The following is a 17832-nucleotide window of genomic DNA, read 5'->3' on the forward strand; positions in this document are numbered from 1 at the left end:
TTTTAAAAATCCTCCTTTACCATACATCACATCAGCTCCTGGCGGCCAAATGACTAGCCGTGTCTCCTCTCTCTCCTCCTGGTGTCCCGCTGACATCAGCGGGGGAATATCAGCCCTGCCTGCTGCTTCTGTCTGATGGCAGAAAGGAGACACGGCTGTTTACATGAGCACTGGAGGGCACTATGAGATACTGTTGCTGCACTTGGACCGGAGTTGGCCTTTCGTAGTTGACTCTAATCTCTCAGATTCTTTCAATGTGTTTTGTATGATTAATATGTGACAAGTTTTGATTGTTTTACCAAGGCTATGGTAAACATTCAACATCAGGAATGCCTGGTTGGCGGTATTGTGCAAATTAACCAAAAGTTAATTTGAGAGAGTGTGTATATGATGTAACATTGTAATTTTGTCAAGATGGAAATGGTTGCTAACTAATTTTTTTGGGTACCATCTAAGATGTGCTCATCACATCTTCTGGAACATGTATGGCCATAAATAAAGATGAAATAAATAAAAAATTAACCCCTAGATGAAGTGAGGGGTAACAGGGTTCCAGTGGCTTTTTCAAAAATACTGAATTTAGCTGAAACCAAAGGCTGATAGCTCATTGCAGGAAATCTTAATAACAGAACAGTGCATAAAAATGGAAATATGATTAAGACCATTAACAAGTCTATTCAATGAATCTGAACAGAAAACAGAGAAAGAGCTTAAAGATTAAGGTCCGCCAGTCTGCAGCTTTTGCCTTTCTGGGTATTGAAGATATACAGTTGGATGTGCTGAAACTAATCCAGAATTCATTATTACTAAGCTATAATAAGCTATTCTCTCTGTCTGTACATGTTGTAAAGCATATGTTCTAAACGTCCAAACAGAATGTAAAGCACGCCCTTGTTCATGATAAGAGCTCTACAAGTGCTTGCAGAGTGTAAAATAGTTAGTACAAATGGCAAATGCAGCAGATTACAGCTTTCTAACAGGCATATTAGTGTTTTATGGTCTGATGGTGTTAAACTGTATCTCAAATTTAAACAAAAGAATGCTATAATCCTAGTCTATATTAGAATAAAACTAACACTGTACAATTTCATTGAGAAATCACCTTAGTCAATTTACATTTACATTAGCTATTTAGAATTGAGCAACTATATATAAAGATTATCAATTGTACCAGAGGAGGAGGGGAATCAATGCAAAACCTGCAGGGAGAGATACAAGGACAGCCATTAAGGAACTACCCTCCAGAAAATGCTAGTTTTCAGTACATTGAGTGACTTGTATTAAGCTCTCACTATCTCTCTATTCCTTTACTGCATACTTGTTTCAGGGCAAAAAAAAAAGATCTAAGCATTAAAGCCAGAGTCAGACAGGCAACTAGCATTGCCTGTAAATGGACAGTAAAAATAGACATTTTATTAAGAAGTTTCCTTTAAGGTTTAAGCTTGGGAGAGTTTTTACGATTTAAACTTTACTCACAACTAATTATTATAACCAGCTAGTGCAATCTAAGTTCTGTAATGGGAAAAACTGCAGCACCTGTATCACCTAGTGCCCATTTCAGACCTGAAATGTCTTGTACCTCAATGTAGACTTCTGGGGTAAGCAGAGAACCAAACGCACAAGCAGGAAAGGGGATTGCTGAGGGCTTTCTGTACATTATGCGTGTACAGACGACCACCAGAAATATCAATCTTCAGGATACATTGACATTTGACTTATTTTATAAAGTTCCTGCATCATATTGAAAGAAAGTGATTATTTTTAATCTGCTGTACTTATGTGTTTGTACCTGGATGATTTTATATTGTTAGGTCAGAAAATGTTACTGTTAAAATTCTCAATCACACCCCACATTGTCATGGCAAACCCTAAACGCCACTTTCGTACACTACAGTGACTCTAGTCATGATCTCACTCTGGACTGAAAAAATAAATAAATAGGCTTCTAAAATGCCTAAAGCTCTAGTAACATCAGCATAAAAAGCAATCCAACCATTTAGGTGAGGCTGATTGTGGTCACATGTCCTGCATAGGTGTGGTGTGTTTCTCTGCTCCCTATATTACCAACTATCCTCTATTTCTTCCATTTTGCCCACCTTTGCCACATATTTTCTCAAACAGAAGACGCTGATCTGTATTTCAAGGAATTTCCCTATCATTTTGGAGGATTTTCTCAATTTGTTTCATTTTTTTTTTTTAAGATGTCACATTTAACAAGATTCACAAAAAAGAAAGATTCTAACAAACAAAAGTCAGAATTACATTTAAAATTCAAGATTTGTCAACCATCAGTCATGTACAACATAATAGAGAGAAGTTCAAAGAGCAAACAAGATTTGCCCGTTCAGCCATCATTTTCAGAAAAGAATCCCCTTGTGTTATGCAGCGACTGATGGCTGAATGTCTTTTTATTTTGTGGTTTGCAACTGCGGATGGCTGAATCTTGTTAAATGAAACACTCAAATCCTCTGAAAATGATGGGTGTATTTTGTAAAATACAGGATAGATGAATGCCCATCAAACATTCGCTGTGTGAGCCGCACAGGAAAATCTTTATAGACTAAACCACCTCAGATAAATAACTTTGGCTGTGAACCTGCCAATGGCTGTATCCAATCACAGCACAGATCTGTGTATTAGTAAACACAACCCAGATCTGGCAGTTTTTTAAAGCCCTTGATTTCACTTACAGTTCAGAGCTGAAATCAAAAAGCCAGCCAGCCAGCCAATCTGAGTAAAATCAGAAAACATACACTTGTTAGGCACACAGTTAACTCTAATTGCTCTCTTGATCTGACACATCATCCAGCCAGTGCCATTAGTACATTGACAGTGTACAGTATTATCACTGATCACTGTATTAGTGTCACTAGTGACAACAGATAGTATTTTGTTAGTGTCCCTCCCAGTCAGTGTCGGTTAGCGTCAGTTCCCAATTGCCTGCCACACTATCACAGTCACACTAGAAGACGCTGATTGCCACCATTACTAGTATAATGTCTGTCCAGGTATGTATCCTGGTCATGGTCTGAACTATACTGGTGTTCCCAATACTATAGTGTCCCAAAACGCAGCCATGATCACTGGCACTTGTGATATGTAGCAGAATAAATTTTGACCATATCAAATTTATAAAGAAATTGTGTTTTATTGCTTATATTTTATATCAAAATAGGAAATATTGTTTTTTGCCCCAAATCCCCCCCCCCCCCCTCTCAAAAAAACCCAGTGGTAACCAAAATAAATCTCTATATGTGTCAAAAAAAGAAAAAATAATTTGGGTAAAAAAAAAATTATGTAAAATTTCATTTGGGTAGTGTTGTATGACCGAGCAATTACTGAATTGTGGTTAAAGAGGTTTTAAATCCTTGTTTTTTTCACCTTAATGCATCCTATGCATTAAGGTGAAAAACTTCTGATGCTGACCAGCCTCTCAGTTTTACTCACCTGAGCCCAATTCGTTCTCACGGTGGAGAGGCGCTCTACCTCTCTGCCCGTTGTCTCGGCTCTTGATTGGATAGATTGATAGCAGCGCAGCCACTGGCTCCCGCTGCTGTCAATCAAATCCAATGACACGGTCGCGGGGGCAGGCCAGAGTCCTGCATTCTGTGTGAATGGACACAGAAGCAGGACTCGGGAGTGCGCCCGCACGGGTGTCCATCATAGAAGAGCCTTCTCCAATGTGAGCACTCGATGTGGGGAGGAGCTACCAGTGCCGCCGGGGAACCCCAGAAGAAGCAGCCACTCTGTGCAAAACGAACTGCACAGTGGAAGTATAACATGTTTGTTATTTAAAAAAGAAAATAAACGAGGATTTACAACCTCTTTAAATAAGGCACATATTGTATTGTTAAAGTGACCTTTTTAATTAAAAGTTTTCCTGAATTCCACCTTTTAGTTCCGATTTTTTTATTCACTTCAAAGGATAAAGCAAGCCAATGAGAACAATTTATGCAACATAAAAGTACTGCAGAATTTGGATGCTGTATTATGCTAATAAGTAATTTACTCATCACACTTCTATTCAAATGTGTTCTCATACAGCTGGCTGATTAACTGAGCAGTGTGCAACTGGACGGATTCTTGGCAGTTTGATACAGTTTTTTTTATTTATCTGGCAAAGATTTTGGCTGAATCTGTATAAAGCAAAGTATATGCTTGACATTTAGAGTCTGTTGTTGCCTTAAGCTATTCTGGAAAGGAAAAGGGACGTATTTAATAAAGTGATAAAAAATAGGATATTAAAAAAAAAAAAAAAAAGGGTAAAACTGATGTTAAAAAAAAATTCCGTGCTGACTCATTTACTAAAGACATAATAGCTTCTACTCAGAAGCAGCACAAACATGCCATTTACATTATAACAAAAATTACAACAAATATAATTATCCTTGTTGGCAGAGTACACCATCTCAAGATGTGGAATAAAATGTAAAAATAATGCAAAAAAAATACATCATAGATTATACTAAGCAACATAATCAAAACGGCAAAAATGGACATAAGGATTATTTTAAAACAAGATCCTGGTTACTTCCTTCCTGTCAAATTAATTTTGCATCTACCTTTGACATGTTTAGCAGGTTATCAAAAACAGACCTGCCTTATCCATCTTACCCTTGACGATCCCTCCCAACAATTCCACTTTTAGCAATAAAGTTACTTAAAATGCTTTCTGATAAACAATCTGAGGTTTATCAGGTAAGGTAGCCCCCCTTAAAATGTTCTCCACGTGTTTGTACTGAACATAAACCAAAACAAGAGCCAAATTGTCCTCTACTGGTACTCTTCCATCTCTGCCCCCAGGCTGTAAGAACTCATTCCTATTCATATTGTAAATCCTCTTAATTTCATTATCGAACCCTTCTTCTGTATTTCCTTTTTGTAAAAACCTTTTTTTAGGATGTTGGACCGTTTTAAAATAGTCATCCTCTGTACAGCTTTTCTTCATTCTCAGAAAATGTCCTCTGGGTATATTAAATAACGACAGGGGATAATGACAGCTAAATAACGGTGTGAGGCTTTTTCTATATGTAAAAAAAAAAAAAAAAAAAAAAAAAAACTGTTCCTCAATATATCTCCCTAAATCCCAAAAATTATTGATAGGGGGGTGTTCAAGATAATTTAAAGTGTTACTAAACCCAGAACAGTAAAATTAGTCTGTATATGCAGTAAAGCATGCTTGTTATAATCACTGTGGAACTAAGGGGTTAATCCTCTGCATTGTGTAAAAAGGCTGTATGATCCTGTCTTTCTGATCCTCTTCCTCTGACTCCAGAACATTTCCTGATAGAACAGGGCATTAGGGGACAGACTGCACATGCTCAGTTTGGTGTGTACTGCTAGATCGTCTTTTTTTTTCTTGGGAGAGGGCATGTGATCAGAACTGTCCAGACAAAGGGTCAGGGGAAAATGAAAACTCCTCCTACAAGCTTTAAGCAGACACTGATACAAGTCACATGACTGCTCATGACTGCTCTAATTGCTGATGAACAAAGGTATTTATCAGTATATATTTAGAAAACTATTGCATTTCCATGTTATGTGTACTATGGGAGACCAGATATAGTATATGCAGGGTCATGGGTTTAATAACACTTTAACACAATATTGGTACCAGCATCACGTTGTGTCAAAAACTGATGCAACTCTACTTCATATCAATATACAGTCTCCATGTTTGTTATTCTGTTTCCCACTTGGCCATGAATGCATTAGCCACACTAGGGGGGCAAATTTGGCGGTCATTGCTACTCTTGTGGCCTGTCCAAAGAATTTTCCTCCAAACCAGAAACAATTGTGTTCTAAACCGAACTTCAACACCTTTAAAATGAAGTTTTTCTGGGTAGAGATTAGCTCACTGGAAGTACTCAAGAGGAATGTTAATGTCATGGCTTCCCAATGGTTTCTAATAGTTTATAATGGACTCACATCGGCTGTAATTAACCAGCACTGTGAGTCTATGGTGATATATTTCAAAACATTTAATAAAATGTTTGGCATATAGTAAATAGGATGCCATGGTTTGAACAAAGGGTGGTAAATAGAAGAAGTCAACATACTCCACCAACCTGGCAGTGAGTGAATCAATGGTGTTCACTATAGGTTGTCCAAATGGGTTACATTTGCGAATTTTAGGGAGATGGTAAATAAATAATGTGGATTTTAAACTCTGACTTAATCTAATACCCCTTTTTGTCTTACTTAAAATATTGAACGGTTTACCTTCTTTGACCAATTGGAATAATTGTTTTTTAAGTGGGGTCTTTAACGGTTTCATATGTATTATCATCTGATAAGAGACGTTCCGTTTCTCTAATATAATCCCGTTTGTTAAGCACCACAATAATCCCCTCCCCCCTTATCAGCCAGTCTAACAATATCCTCCTCCTTTAAAGAACTATGGTCATAACTCCTATTACCTTGCTTTATCTCCAATTTATGTATATTTTCTAGTACCATTATCTTAACCACTTACCGCCCGCCATATAGCAAAATGACGGTGGCAAAGTGGTTTTAATATCCTGACTGGACGTCATATGATGTGATCAGGATATTAAGCTGCTGCGCGCGCCCGGGGGCGCGCATTGCGGCGATCGTTGTTGCGGGGTGTCAGTCTGACACACCGCAACTACGATCTCGGTAAAGAGTCTGACGGAGACTCTTTACCATGTGATCAGCTGTGTCCAATCACGGCTGATCACAGTGTAAATAGGAAGAGGCGGTGATCGGCTTTTCCTCACTCGCTTCTGTCAGACACGAGTAGAGAAGAGCCGATCGGCTGCTCCTCTGACAGGGGGGGTTTGTGCTGATCGATTATCAGCACAGCCCCCCCCCCCCCCCCCGAGGATGCCCTCATTGGACCACCAGGGACACTACCAGACCACCAGGAATGCCCAGCACCAGGTATGCCCCCTAGACCACCAGGGATGCCAGTCAGTGCCCACAATGGATGCCAATCAATGCCCATAATGTATGCCAATCAGTGCCCACAATGGGCATCACTGATTGCCATGCATTATTGTTTGGCACCGATTGGCACCCATCCCTATACAATGCTGTACATTACAATGCCCATCCGTGCCGCCTATCAGTGCCCATCCATGCCGCCTATCAGTGCCCATCCATTCCCATCCGTGCAGCCTATCCATGCCACCCATCCATGCCAATCCGTGCCACCCATTCATGCCAATCCGTGCCACCTATCAGTGCCTGTGTCGCATATCAGTGCCATCAGTACTGCCTATCAGTGCCACTTCATTGATGCCACATCATTGGTGCCCATCAGTGCCGCCTTATCAGTGCCAGTCACTGCGGCCCCGTCAGTGCCCATCAGTGAAGGAGAAAACGTACTTATTTACAAAGTTTTGTAACAAACATAAAAAATGTTTTTTTCAAAATTTTCTGCCTTTTTTTATTTGTTTAGCAGAAAAAAAAATCCTAGAGTTGATCAAATACCACCAAAAGAAAGCTCTATTTGTGGGAAAAAAATGATAAAAATTTATCTTGGGTACGGTGTAGCATGACCGCACAATTGTCATTCAAAGTGCGACAGCGCTGAAAGCTCAAAATTCATCTGGGCAGGAAGGTGTATAAGTGCCCGGTATTGAAGTGGTTAAAGACCTCTACATAATTGGTACCAGACACTGCAGGGTTGAAAACTGATTTGTTGGATAAACTGGAACATAGAAAATAATATTTGTTTATACAAACAGATGGGGCTTAAATTCAGTTTACTAATATACTTGTGAACATTGATATGAGAATCAAATTTGCCCAGGGATGTTTTGGGAGCACATCTCAAACCCTTATCCAATACCTCATTCTCATTATTAGATAGTGGGGATTACCACTTTACTGAGATTGAAAAATGCATTTCCCTTTCACATTCTCCTTCTTTCTTCCTCCTCTCCCCTCTATATCCTCTGTTTTATATCTGGTGACCAGAAATCACTCTTTCTTTGGGGATCCCCCTCCACAATAAAGGGAAACCCAACTTGTTGGGAATATTCATAATTTTTCAGTGGGGCATATCTATTGAGGATAGTAAATATTCGAATGTGTGGTCCCATAATTCGACTCTTTCAAGCTCAATTCCTAAATTGCCCCCCTCTTCATCCAGAGCCTCTTGTGTGGAGATTCTTACTGTTGCCATAATGTCTAGTACAGGATGCATAGTCCCAGTGGATTAATCTATTATTCTAGTGCTTCTTTGAATTGGCAAGCTGGGACCTCCTCTGAAACCCATTAATATTGTCAAATGCAACTCTCTGCTGTGAAAAATCAGGAGGTTCAGAGGCATTACAAATGTTATTTTCTAAATTAGATAGTTCCGATATTTATTCTTCACATACTTAACAGACATGGAATCTGTAAAAGAGGGATTCTGTATGAGGCGAAATGCCACCACCTTAATTCCTTAAGCTGCCATTTTAAAACCGGGTTATTTTGTAATTGTTTAAATCCCTTCAATTGCTTTTACTTTTCATCTGTTTGAAATTCCTTACACTTCTTTCTAGTTGCTTATGTTATGCTTGCAAATTGGTCAATGCAAGCAACAAAAGGAGGTAAGATTTTATTATCAATACTAGCAAGAAAAGAATCACGATTAAACAATTTATCTCATGTGACTCTGAGGTAGTAATATATATGCTCCATTGTCCCTGTGGGTGGGGAGGACCACAAGAAGGTTATCCTGCCGATTAAGAGAAATTGTCTATAATATCAAGAGGGGATTCAAGGGGCAGAACGCATCCAAACATTTCTGTCTACATCACAACCGGAACATTAGCAGTTTAAAATTTTGGGGTTAGGTAGAAATTTTTTTTTTAGAGGGGGTAATTTTGAAAGAGCCCTTTCCAAAAAAGGAGAGAGAGACCCGATGGTTTTATGAGGGCTTTTCATGTTGCAGATACTTTTGTGAGCTGATTTCATGCAGCTGCTGACCCAATCTGTGCTAATAAGTGTTGTTCCTTTTTCAAATTACTGACAGCACTGGGTGGTAGCTCGCTGTGCCTAGGTTGATAAATGTCTCTCAAAGACTGATAACCCCTGTACCCCGATAATGTCCTATTCACGAAATGCACAGAGTGGAGCCTAACGATCCGCATGAGAGATATTGCAAGCTGCTCCATTCCTAGGCAGCGGTTTTCAGTTATACCAGTAGTGGCGATGTGAGGCATGCAATGTGAACGCAGTACTTATTAGCGCTTAGGTTTCCACAAGCAATGTGAGTGTATTTAATTTTTGACCTAATGAAGTTTTTAGCAATGTACACTAGGATTTGTTTTTTCTCTTAAACTGTGTAGTATACGGTATAGCTCCTTTGGGAGGCTGTGTTCACAGCCAATGGAATTCATGAGATTTTACTACTATTTGGTGAAGCATTGAAATGAATGTCCAATTGTCTCCATTACTATTGAGAGTCCATATCGGAGAGCCCATAAGAGAGCACATTTACAATCCTGAGTTAAATTTTTCACGCTCGTTTGACCTTTGTAGCAAGGAGTTTAAACTTACCAGGTCTGGCACCCCCTGATGTGCTTTGTGGTTTTTCCATCCAGCCCTACATCACTACAGCATAGCAAAGATTTCAAAATTGGGTGCTGTACCAGACAAATATAAAGTCTCTTCCTTTACAAGTACCATTTGTTTTAAATATTCTCTCCCTGTGACAGGGTGACTAAAGGTGTGATTACCATGGGTATTACAATGGTCGTAAATTGCAGTAGGTTAACAAAAGAAATAAAAAATTCCCTGCAAGGCAATGTCATAACATGCTAGTAGGTTTACCTTGGAACAAAGCCCTCCAGCACCACGCTGTCAACGCTGAGAGGACTGAAATCTTCCCCTCGTCTTCCTTCTGGGTTTGCAGCCTCCGGCTATACGAGTGATCGGAGGCACGATGATGTCACTCCCTCGTATGCGCGTGAGAACCGCCGTTTACGGCACATGCTCTGAAGGTCCGGCACTTTAATCAACGGCTGCATGCACTCTGAATATCTCCCAAACAGTGCAAGTTTAGGAGATATTCACAGTACCTACAGGTAAGCCTTATTATCCCTATATGCTGTATGGGCTTGCATATGGGTAGCAAAGGTTTCTGCTATACAGATGTATGTAATGGCTATTAATCTGTATTTTTTGCAATTGTGTGAATTACTTCTACTGTCCAGTAATAACATAATAACTCTTAAGTAATTAACTAAAACCTAAAAGGGTTACTTCTGCACACATACCTATGATACATCTCGTTCGTTTTCTCATAAGTGGGATTGATCGGGTCTTCATAGCCAACCTCTGCTGCACGACTTCTTTCTTGCTGCATATAGGCCCCTCTGACAAGTTTGGCACCAAAATGCCAGCCTTCTCGTCGAGACAGCTCTACATCAGCTGTCACGTTGTCATAAGCTTCCTAAATGAAAAGGCTTGAAATTTAATTTTGGATAACATCTTTACAGGCTTATTAAAAATATATATCAGTGCATGGAGACAGCTATAATGAGAGTGTGTGTTGCAGTGTGTACTTTACTAGATCATTATGTACATTAATTCCTAGTGATTTAATACAATAAAAAGGGGTAAAGTATGAAGTTAAATAATAATGCATCTTGATGTGAAATGTTGCTTTTACATATTACCCAACAATCCCTTAAATAATGGAAAAATAAACCAACAGCTGCATTTCCTTTCCTCCTAGAATTATTTATCTATACAATATTGTTTTGCTGATTTTAACAAAATATGAGAACTAAACCCCACAGTTTCATAGATATACAATAGTAGTGTTTGAGGAGGTTATTTATCTCCCAACATTGAGAACAAATTTACTGGGGGGTGGAATTTAGTCAGAAAAAAGTGTACACCACTGTACTTATCTATCAAGGTATGTTAAAGAAAATACTTTGATTTTTTTTTATATGCATCTGTATCAACCAAACTTCAGAAGTTTGTTAGCATAGCTCCCGACTGTCCTTTTCTGGAACCAAATTCCTTTGTGCCTCTTATTTCTTCAGTTATGCCTTTTTTTGCTCTGATGTATGGATCCCCCACACTAAACCTTTCACCCAATGTTTAAATTATTGCATTTGTCATTTTGACACACCAGTATAAAGGAAACGTATGGGCCTAGCAGGCTTGTGCATTTTGCCTACGCTTTGTGTTAAAAAGTGTACCTTTCTCATCTTAGACATCTGGGAGGTATTAGGTGTTAGACTTGGTCATAGGCAGATGGTACATTGCTTCTAATGAACATGAGACGAATCTACAAAGTCAGATACAAGCCAGCTGTAAAGCTAGCCATCCTCTAGTATATTTTTGAACAAGCGTTTGTATGAAAATTTGCATAAACTTTTGTGCAAAAATTCTCAGCACATTTGATGAATGTTAGTACTTCAAAATTGTTTCCTTTTAAACATTACAATTTGAAACAAATGGATTTTATCAAACAAAAAACACAATTATTTTTAGAAATTAATTAATTTTCTGTCCTGCTCCTTTTCTCATCGCTATTTTCAAATACGAGGGACTATTGGACCCCATTAACCATTAGAATATCTAACAAATGTTCTTAAAATTACAATTTTGTAACAAAATTCTTCAAGTGTATGGCCAGCTTTAACTGAAAAAATTGTCAATGAAAACAAATGCGCTACCGAAGTGTGTAAGATAGAAAAGGCTAGTGTAAAAATGGGAATAATATCAAAAAATGAATAAAATAAAATTAATAGTGAATAAAGCTGCCAATCCCTTTATTCATTTTGTGTATGGCCAGCTCAACTCAAGTCACCAGATGTTTCTCACCTGTACTGCCATTGCCAATCTTAATGGTTTCCCCAAATTATCTCTAGAGGGGCATCTTAAATGTAACCTAGCCTATGAACCCAAGCTATTTCCTGCTGGCTACGTGAACTGGGGAGGGGGCATGTGGTTCATTTTAATGTTGCATTTAAAATGATTCTACAGAACAATAATGCCTCAAGTTCTTTGCAGCTGGTAAACGAAAGTTTAAGAGCATTTTATGCATTTTTTTCAGCAGCCCTTGAACTCTCCTGAATGTTATGTTATAGGTACCTGTACACTCAGGTGTTTATAGTAGTTTAGAAGCAGTTGAGGTTAAAAGAATTTCTTTGAAAGCAACAATTTGTGTTCAGGAAGTTCAGGGGCATTTGAAATAGCAAATGCTTGCAACACCCAAATGCTTGTAACAGCGTGTAAACGCGGTAACTTGCGTTTTCAATGGGGAATCATTTCTGACCATTTGCAATGTTAAAAATAGACTTTCCATGAGGGAGGGAGAGGGCGAAGGCGAGACTCCTGGTTTTTCCTGCACTGTAGGTATTTGGCAGGGTCTACTGATCTGTTATCTGTCAAATGCACTTCTAAACGCTCACGAATGCCGCAAAAAACGCACATAAATGTGACATGGAAAGTTTGGTGTTTTTAACCGCTTCCGGACCAGCCACCACAGTTTTACTGCGGCAGGCTGGCTCCCCTGCACAAAATCACGTTACTGTACATGATCTTGCGGGCTCCGGATAGCAGGCGTGCGCCCTCTGCACATCGGTGGTGCTGGTGCTCGTGGCGGACAGTCCTAATGACCGCCGGCCACGAGCAATCGTGACCAGGACAGACAGAACAGGGACGATTGTGTGTAAACACACACTTCCCTGTTCTGGCAGGAGTGACAGATTGTGTGTGTGCCTATTAGCTAGGAACCATGATCTGTCACTTCCTGTAGTTAGTCCCTCCCCCTTCAGTTAGACTCACCTCGCAGGTTATACAGTTAACCCCATTCACAGCCCCCTTGTGTTGACCCCCTTCACTGCTAATGACATTTTTATAGTAATCAATGCATTTTTAATCGCACCGATCGCTGTATTAATACCAATGGTTCCAAAAAATGTGTCAAAATTATCTGCCATGTCGCAGTCACAATAGAAAAAAGGATGTAAATTTTGTTTGGGTAACATAGAATGACCGCGCAATTGTCAGTTAGGCTGGGTTCACACTGCTGCGGGGGGAGATCCGGATGTGATAGTATGGCTGAATTCGCATCGCTCCCGCAGCAAACTCGCACGAGACCCTTTTTTTGGTCCGCAACAGAATCGGATCGCATGGGTGTTCACACCATGCGATCCGATTCCTGTGCGAGTCGGCAGATCGCACTGCGATATGCGGACGGATCTGGGGGTGTCATTAACATATCATTGACACTCCCAGCCGTCCGCATAGGGCAGTGTGAACTGCCGGCGGGAGGTGTGCGATGCGGGAAAACGCCGCGGATTCGCGGCGTTCCCGCATCGCTGTGGTGTGAACCCGGCCTTAAAGTGACGCAGTGCAGAATCGCAAAAAGTGCTCTGGTCAGGAAGGGGGTAAATCATTCTGGGGCTGAAGTGCTTAAACTTCAGTTACAAGCTGTCAAGTTCCAGCATTCAGAAGAGGATTTTAAACGTCCTGTATACATGAAGCGTAAAACAGAAAAAGACAAAAAACAAAAATTTAACAGTTTCCAAAGACAAAGATCAGGTTAAAAATCTTTCAATTATTAAATAAATTTTTTTTTGCAGTGTTAATTTACATTATGTCTACTAGTACATGGGCAGTGTAGGCTACACTCAAGGCACGCCACTAGCGAGAACTGTCACAGTGGCCTGTGCGCTTACGCAAGCTCTCACCCACTTTAAAACCCTCAAACGGCTGCTGCCATACTGCTCATGTGTGCAGCACAATGGCAACTACAAGTTTTCAGTGGGAGAGGAGAGTTGCAGCATGATGAAGATTTATTTGCTTACCAATTCTATTCATTTTGAACATCCAAGACCATCTAGCAGACATAGAAATGCATATTTTTGTATAATAAAAAGCATTTGAAGCTCTAGTTCCACTTTAGACATCATTCACACAGGCGTACCTATTCATACATCTGGGTAAAGAGCTGTCTAGAGTAAGTTAAAAATGTATCTCTTGAGAATTTAAATTTACGAGCGGTACAAAGTAAATATAGGGATCATAAAATATAACAACCGTAGGCTAGATAATGCAACAATATGGCTCTCGTGTCCCTGGTTCATTGTACATTACCAGCATGTGCATAGTCAATCAATTTACATTTTTTAAGCTGCTAACCTAACCAACAGGCAAATGTTTCCATGTCTGATTAGTGATGGTCAACACAAGATATAGTGGATACTTGTCATGTGTTACATTAGAAAGCTTTTCAACTAACATTACAAAAGCTTGTTCAGAAAAAAAAAAAAAAAAACCAAGCAAAAGGCCTAAAGATAACTCAGCTATGTCTTTTGATCAGACAGCTGAATGGAATTTGCATCAAAGTAATCCCAGCGTATGCCAGATTGTACATTCCATGCTGTTGTGTTTGGAGCAGTAATCATTATTGCTCTGGAGCCCCTCACCTTTAAGTAGCACTGGTACGTGTTGAAGATAATGGGATTGTCCTTGTTAAATTTACGCTGCATTTCCAATGTCAGACGGCTGATTGCGGGTTGGAAATAGGTCTGTTCTGCATCAACCATCAAGCGAACACCCGTTTCCAAGGCTTTCTAAAAACACACATTACAGGGTACAATAAATGGCACTGCATGCGTCATTAGAATAATAGAAGAGAAACTGGGCTAAAAGATCACAAATGAGAAAAGTACAACACACAATACACCAAACTAAAATCACCTATGTCAAAAGACCTGCTTCTCATATTGCGGCTGCCACTGTGACCTGACCCCACTTTATGTCTATTGTCAAATAACAGTCTTTGCTTTTATTTATTAAAACATTTGTATAAAAACGCATGGTTTTCTAAAGGCTATCTCTACAGCACAATACAAAGATACAAAAAGTTGCTGGATACAATATAAGGAAAGTCTTTATATCAAAATGCTCATTAGAACGCTGGACCATAATGTGTTCTTCAGACAAACACATAATAAATGTTTAATGCAATATATTGCTATGAAATTGGTTACAATTAAAGTGGTTGTAAAGACCATGTTTTTTTTTTTTTTTTACCTAATGCATTATTTTACCTGAGCCCAATGTTGATCCAGTGCTATGCATGAGAGCAGCAACTCTCTCCTCTCTCTCACTGAACACAGAGGCAGCAGTTATTGGCTCCTGCTGCTGTCAATCACAGGAGTGGGGGCGGTGAAGAGCCATGCTGTGTGTGTCCATGGACGCACAAAGACCCAACTTAGAATTGAGCCTGCACTAGTGCCCCCACAGCAAGTGGCTTGCTAGGGGGGCACTTGTGAAGGAGGAGGGGCCAGGAGCTCTGGCAGAGGACCCCAGAATTGGAAAATCAGGGCTGCACTGTGCAAAACCAAGACGTGTTTGGTATTAAAAAAAAAAAGAAACATTTAAAATCACTTTAAACTACATAGAAAGGATCCATTTGCATCTGGTCCTAGTATGATATGGTAAACTTCTGACAACGTTCTCTTGATACAACAGCTTATTTGACCACAACAAATAAACAGTATGTTCAACAAGAAAGTAAAAAGGTTTCAAAGCTTAATGTGGGTAGGAGAGCTTACACCCCACCATACACAGTCCCAGAACCTGGAGAGGAGGGGTGGCATTTAGTGGACCAAATCAGCTGTATTTTCCTTCCTGCAGCCACTGAAAGCCCACTTCTCCTCCTCTCCCTACAGCCAGAATTCAGCAACAGCAGGGAGGGAAATACAACCGATCAGTTCTACAAAATGCAGCTCCTCCTCCCCAGGTCCCTCTTCTGTTGCCCACTTGCCCAGCCCCTGTGTGCTCTCTTGGCCCTCCCTCACAGCACTGCTGGGTCCCTTCCTTTTTCTGCCAGCTGCTGCGGGGGATGTTCCAGGATGGAAAGCGGGGGAAGGCGCCTGTAAATGTGTTATTTACTGTCTCCCCACCATGTGGATGGACAGTCAAAAAAAAAAAAAAAAAAAGTGGCAAACCGTAGTTATCTTTTATGTTGTTCAGGTACCTCTTAAAAGTTGCCTACCCCTGCTTTACATAAATCACAAATTGACTTGTAATTTAAAAAATGCAGCTTATACAAACAACTGGTGCAAACAATATAGACAATCATTAGCTGATATCCTAGAGATTCTGTTGAGATACGATGGCTGTCATATGATGCCAACAAAAAAGCTACTGACAAGCAGACAATATTCAAGACAATTAGTATAGACCACAACAAGTTCCTAAACAGTAACTCCACTTTTGAGGAAAAAAAAAAAACCTTTTCTTTCCATGTACAATGTGTATGTATATTGCAGATTTGTATCTTTTGCTATTTGGAATAAATAGTTGGCTGTTTGTCTGTGTCCATGTGCTAAATGTTTAGGAATGGGAGTGATTTCATAATCAGCTGCTGCACTTGCAAGGCTCTAATGAGGAAAATTGCAGGGTCTGTATCCTAGATGCAATTTCCCTCATCAAAACCGACATGCTATATTATATTTTTATTTTCTGTTTTGTTGTTTCTTTTTCTCAGGAAAGCGGAGTTACCCTTTAACATTGGTTTACTGCCTACTCAGCCAGGGATTGTCCTCATTACTTCCACAACCAAGGTCATTATACACTATATTGTCAAAAGTATTGGGATGCCTGCCTTTACACGCACATGAACTTTAACCAGTTCCCGACCGGCGCACGACGATGTACGTCGGCAGAATGGCACGGACAGGCAAACTGGTGTACAGGTATGTCCAGTTGAATTTGCCGCCCTGCCATCACGCGTGCCGGTTGGGACTCGCATGAGTCCAGTCGCGGGTCCCACGGGGATACTTGTGATTGTCTCACGGGGAAGGAGAACAGGGAGATACCATTGTAAACAGCACCTCCCTGTTCTGCCTAGAAACAAGTGACACTGATCTCTGCTTCCTGTGATTGGAGCAGAGATCAGTGTTCACTAGCACACAGCCCAGCCCCCCAGTTAGTAATACGCCCCTAAGACACACTTAACCCCTACACTTAACCCTTTCACTGACAGTGTCATTTACACAGGAATCAGTGCATTTGTATAGCACCGATTGCTGTATAAATGACAATGGTCCCAAAAATGTGTCAAAAATGTCCGATGTGTCCAATGTGTCCGCCATAATGTCGCAGTCACAATAAAAAAAAAAAACGCTGATCGCCATTACTAGTAAAAAAAAAATATTAATAAAAATGCCATAAAACTATCCCCTATTTTGTAAATGCTAGAAATTTTGCTCAAACCAATCGCTTATTGCGATTTTTTTTTACCAAAAGATATGTAGAAGAATACGTATCGGCCTAAACTGAGGAAAAAATGCGAGCTTCTAGCACCCCACATTGCTTTTACTTATCCTTTCGTTTTTGTGATCACCTGTCATAATTTATGTTCTTTTATGACTTTTTAATAAATACCTTATGGTAAAAAAAAAAAAAAATTTTGACCTGCACCATTTGGAGCTTTCTTTTTTCTTCATTTCCATCCTTGTCAAACCCCCTCCATTTTTGGGGTCCGCAATCCAAATGGGCCACGCCTGATCCGGACTTCCTGAGGGACCTCCTGAAAATCGCCCGCCACGGCTATTCCATCATTTGGAGTCTCCTGTGAAGCCGCTTCGACCACTTCCCATCTATCATCTGGTCTCATGTGTAGACCCCAAGCGTGCCTGACTCTACTGTCGTAAGACTGGGGAGTCCACCTCATCTGGTAAGAGTATTCCATGTACTTTCTAGACCACTCCAGACAAGCTGATACACCCTACTACATCTGATCAGTGAAACGTCTACTTCGTTTGAAGAATGTCCTTTATTTTATTTCACGTGTATTAGTTACACTATAGAGGATTCTATTCTCCATTGTTTATC

The 17832-nt window shown here is 40.0% G+C and overlaps 1 protein-coding gene across 1 annotated transcript in view; it reads right to left on the bottom strand.

The window, feature by feature from the left end:
* The window catches only part of PRODH (proline dehydrogenase 1), a 255515-nt gene that overhangs the window by 54706 nt on the left and 182977 nt on the right, over positions 1 to 17832 (bottom strand). Inside the window, exons 10-11 of the mRNA XM_077461427.1 lie at positions 14412 to 14558; positions 10236 to 10411 (exon numbers count right to left, since the gene is read on the bottom strand). Coding sequence (XP_077317553.1) covers positions 10236 to 10411; positions 14412 to 14558 — 323 coding nt within the window. The remainder of the gene's footprint in view (positions 1 to 10235; positions 10412 to 14411; positions 14559 to 17832) is intronic.

This window comes from Lithobates pipiens, unplaced genomic scaffold (assembly GCF_037356315.1).
Source record: "Lithobates pipiens isolate NorthernLeopardFrog02 unplaced genomic scaffold, aLitPip1_a1.2 Scaffold_3, whole genome shotgun sequence".
NCBI classification, from domain to species: Eukaryota; Metazoa; Chordata; class Amphibia; order Anura; family Ranidae; genus Lithobates; species Lithobates pipiens.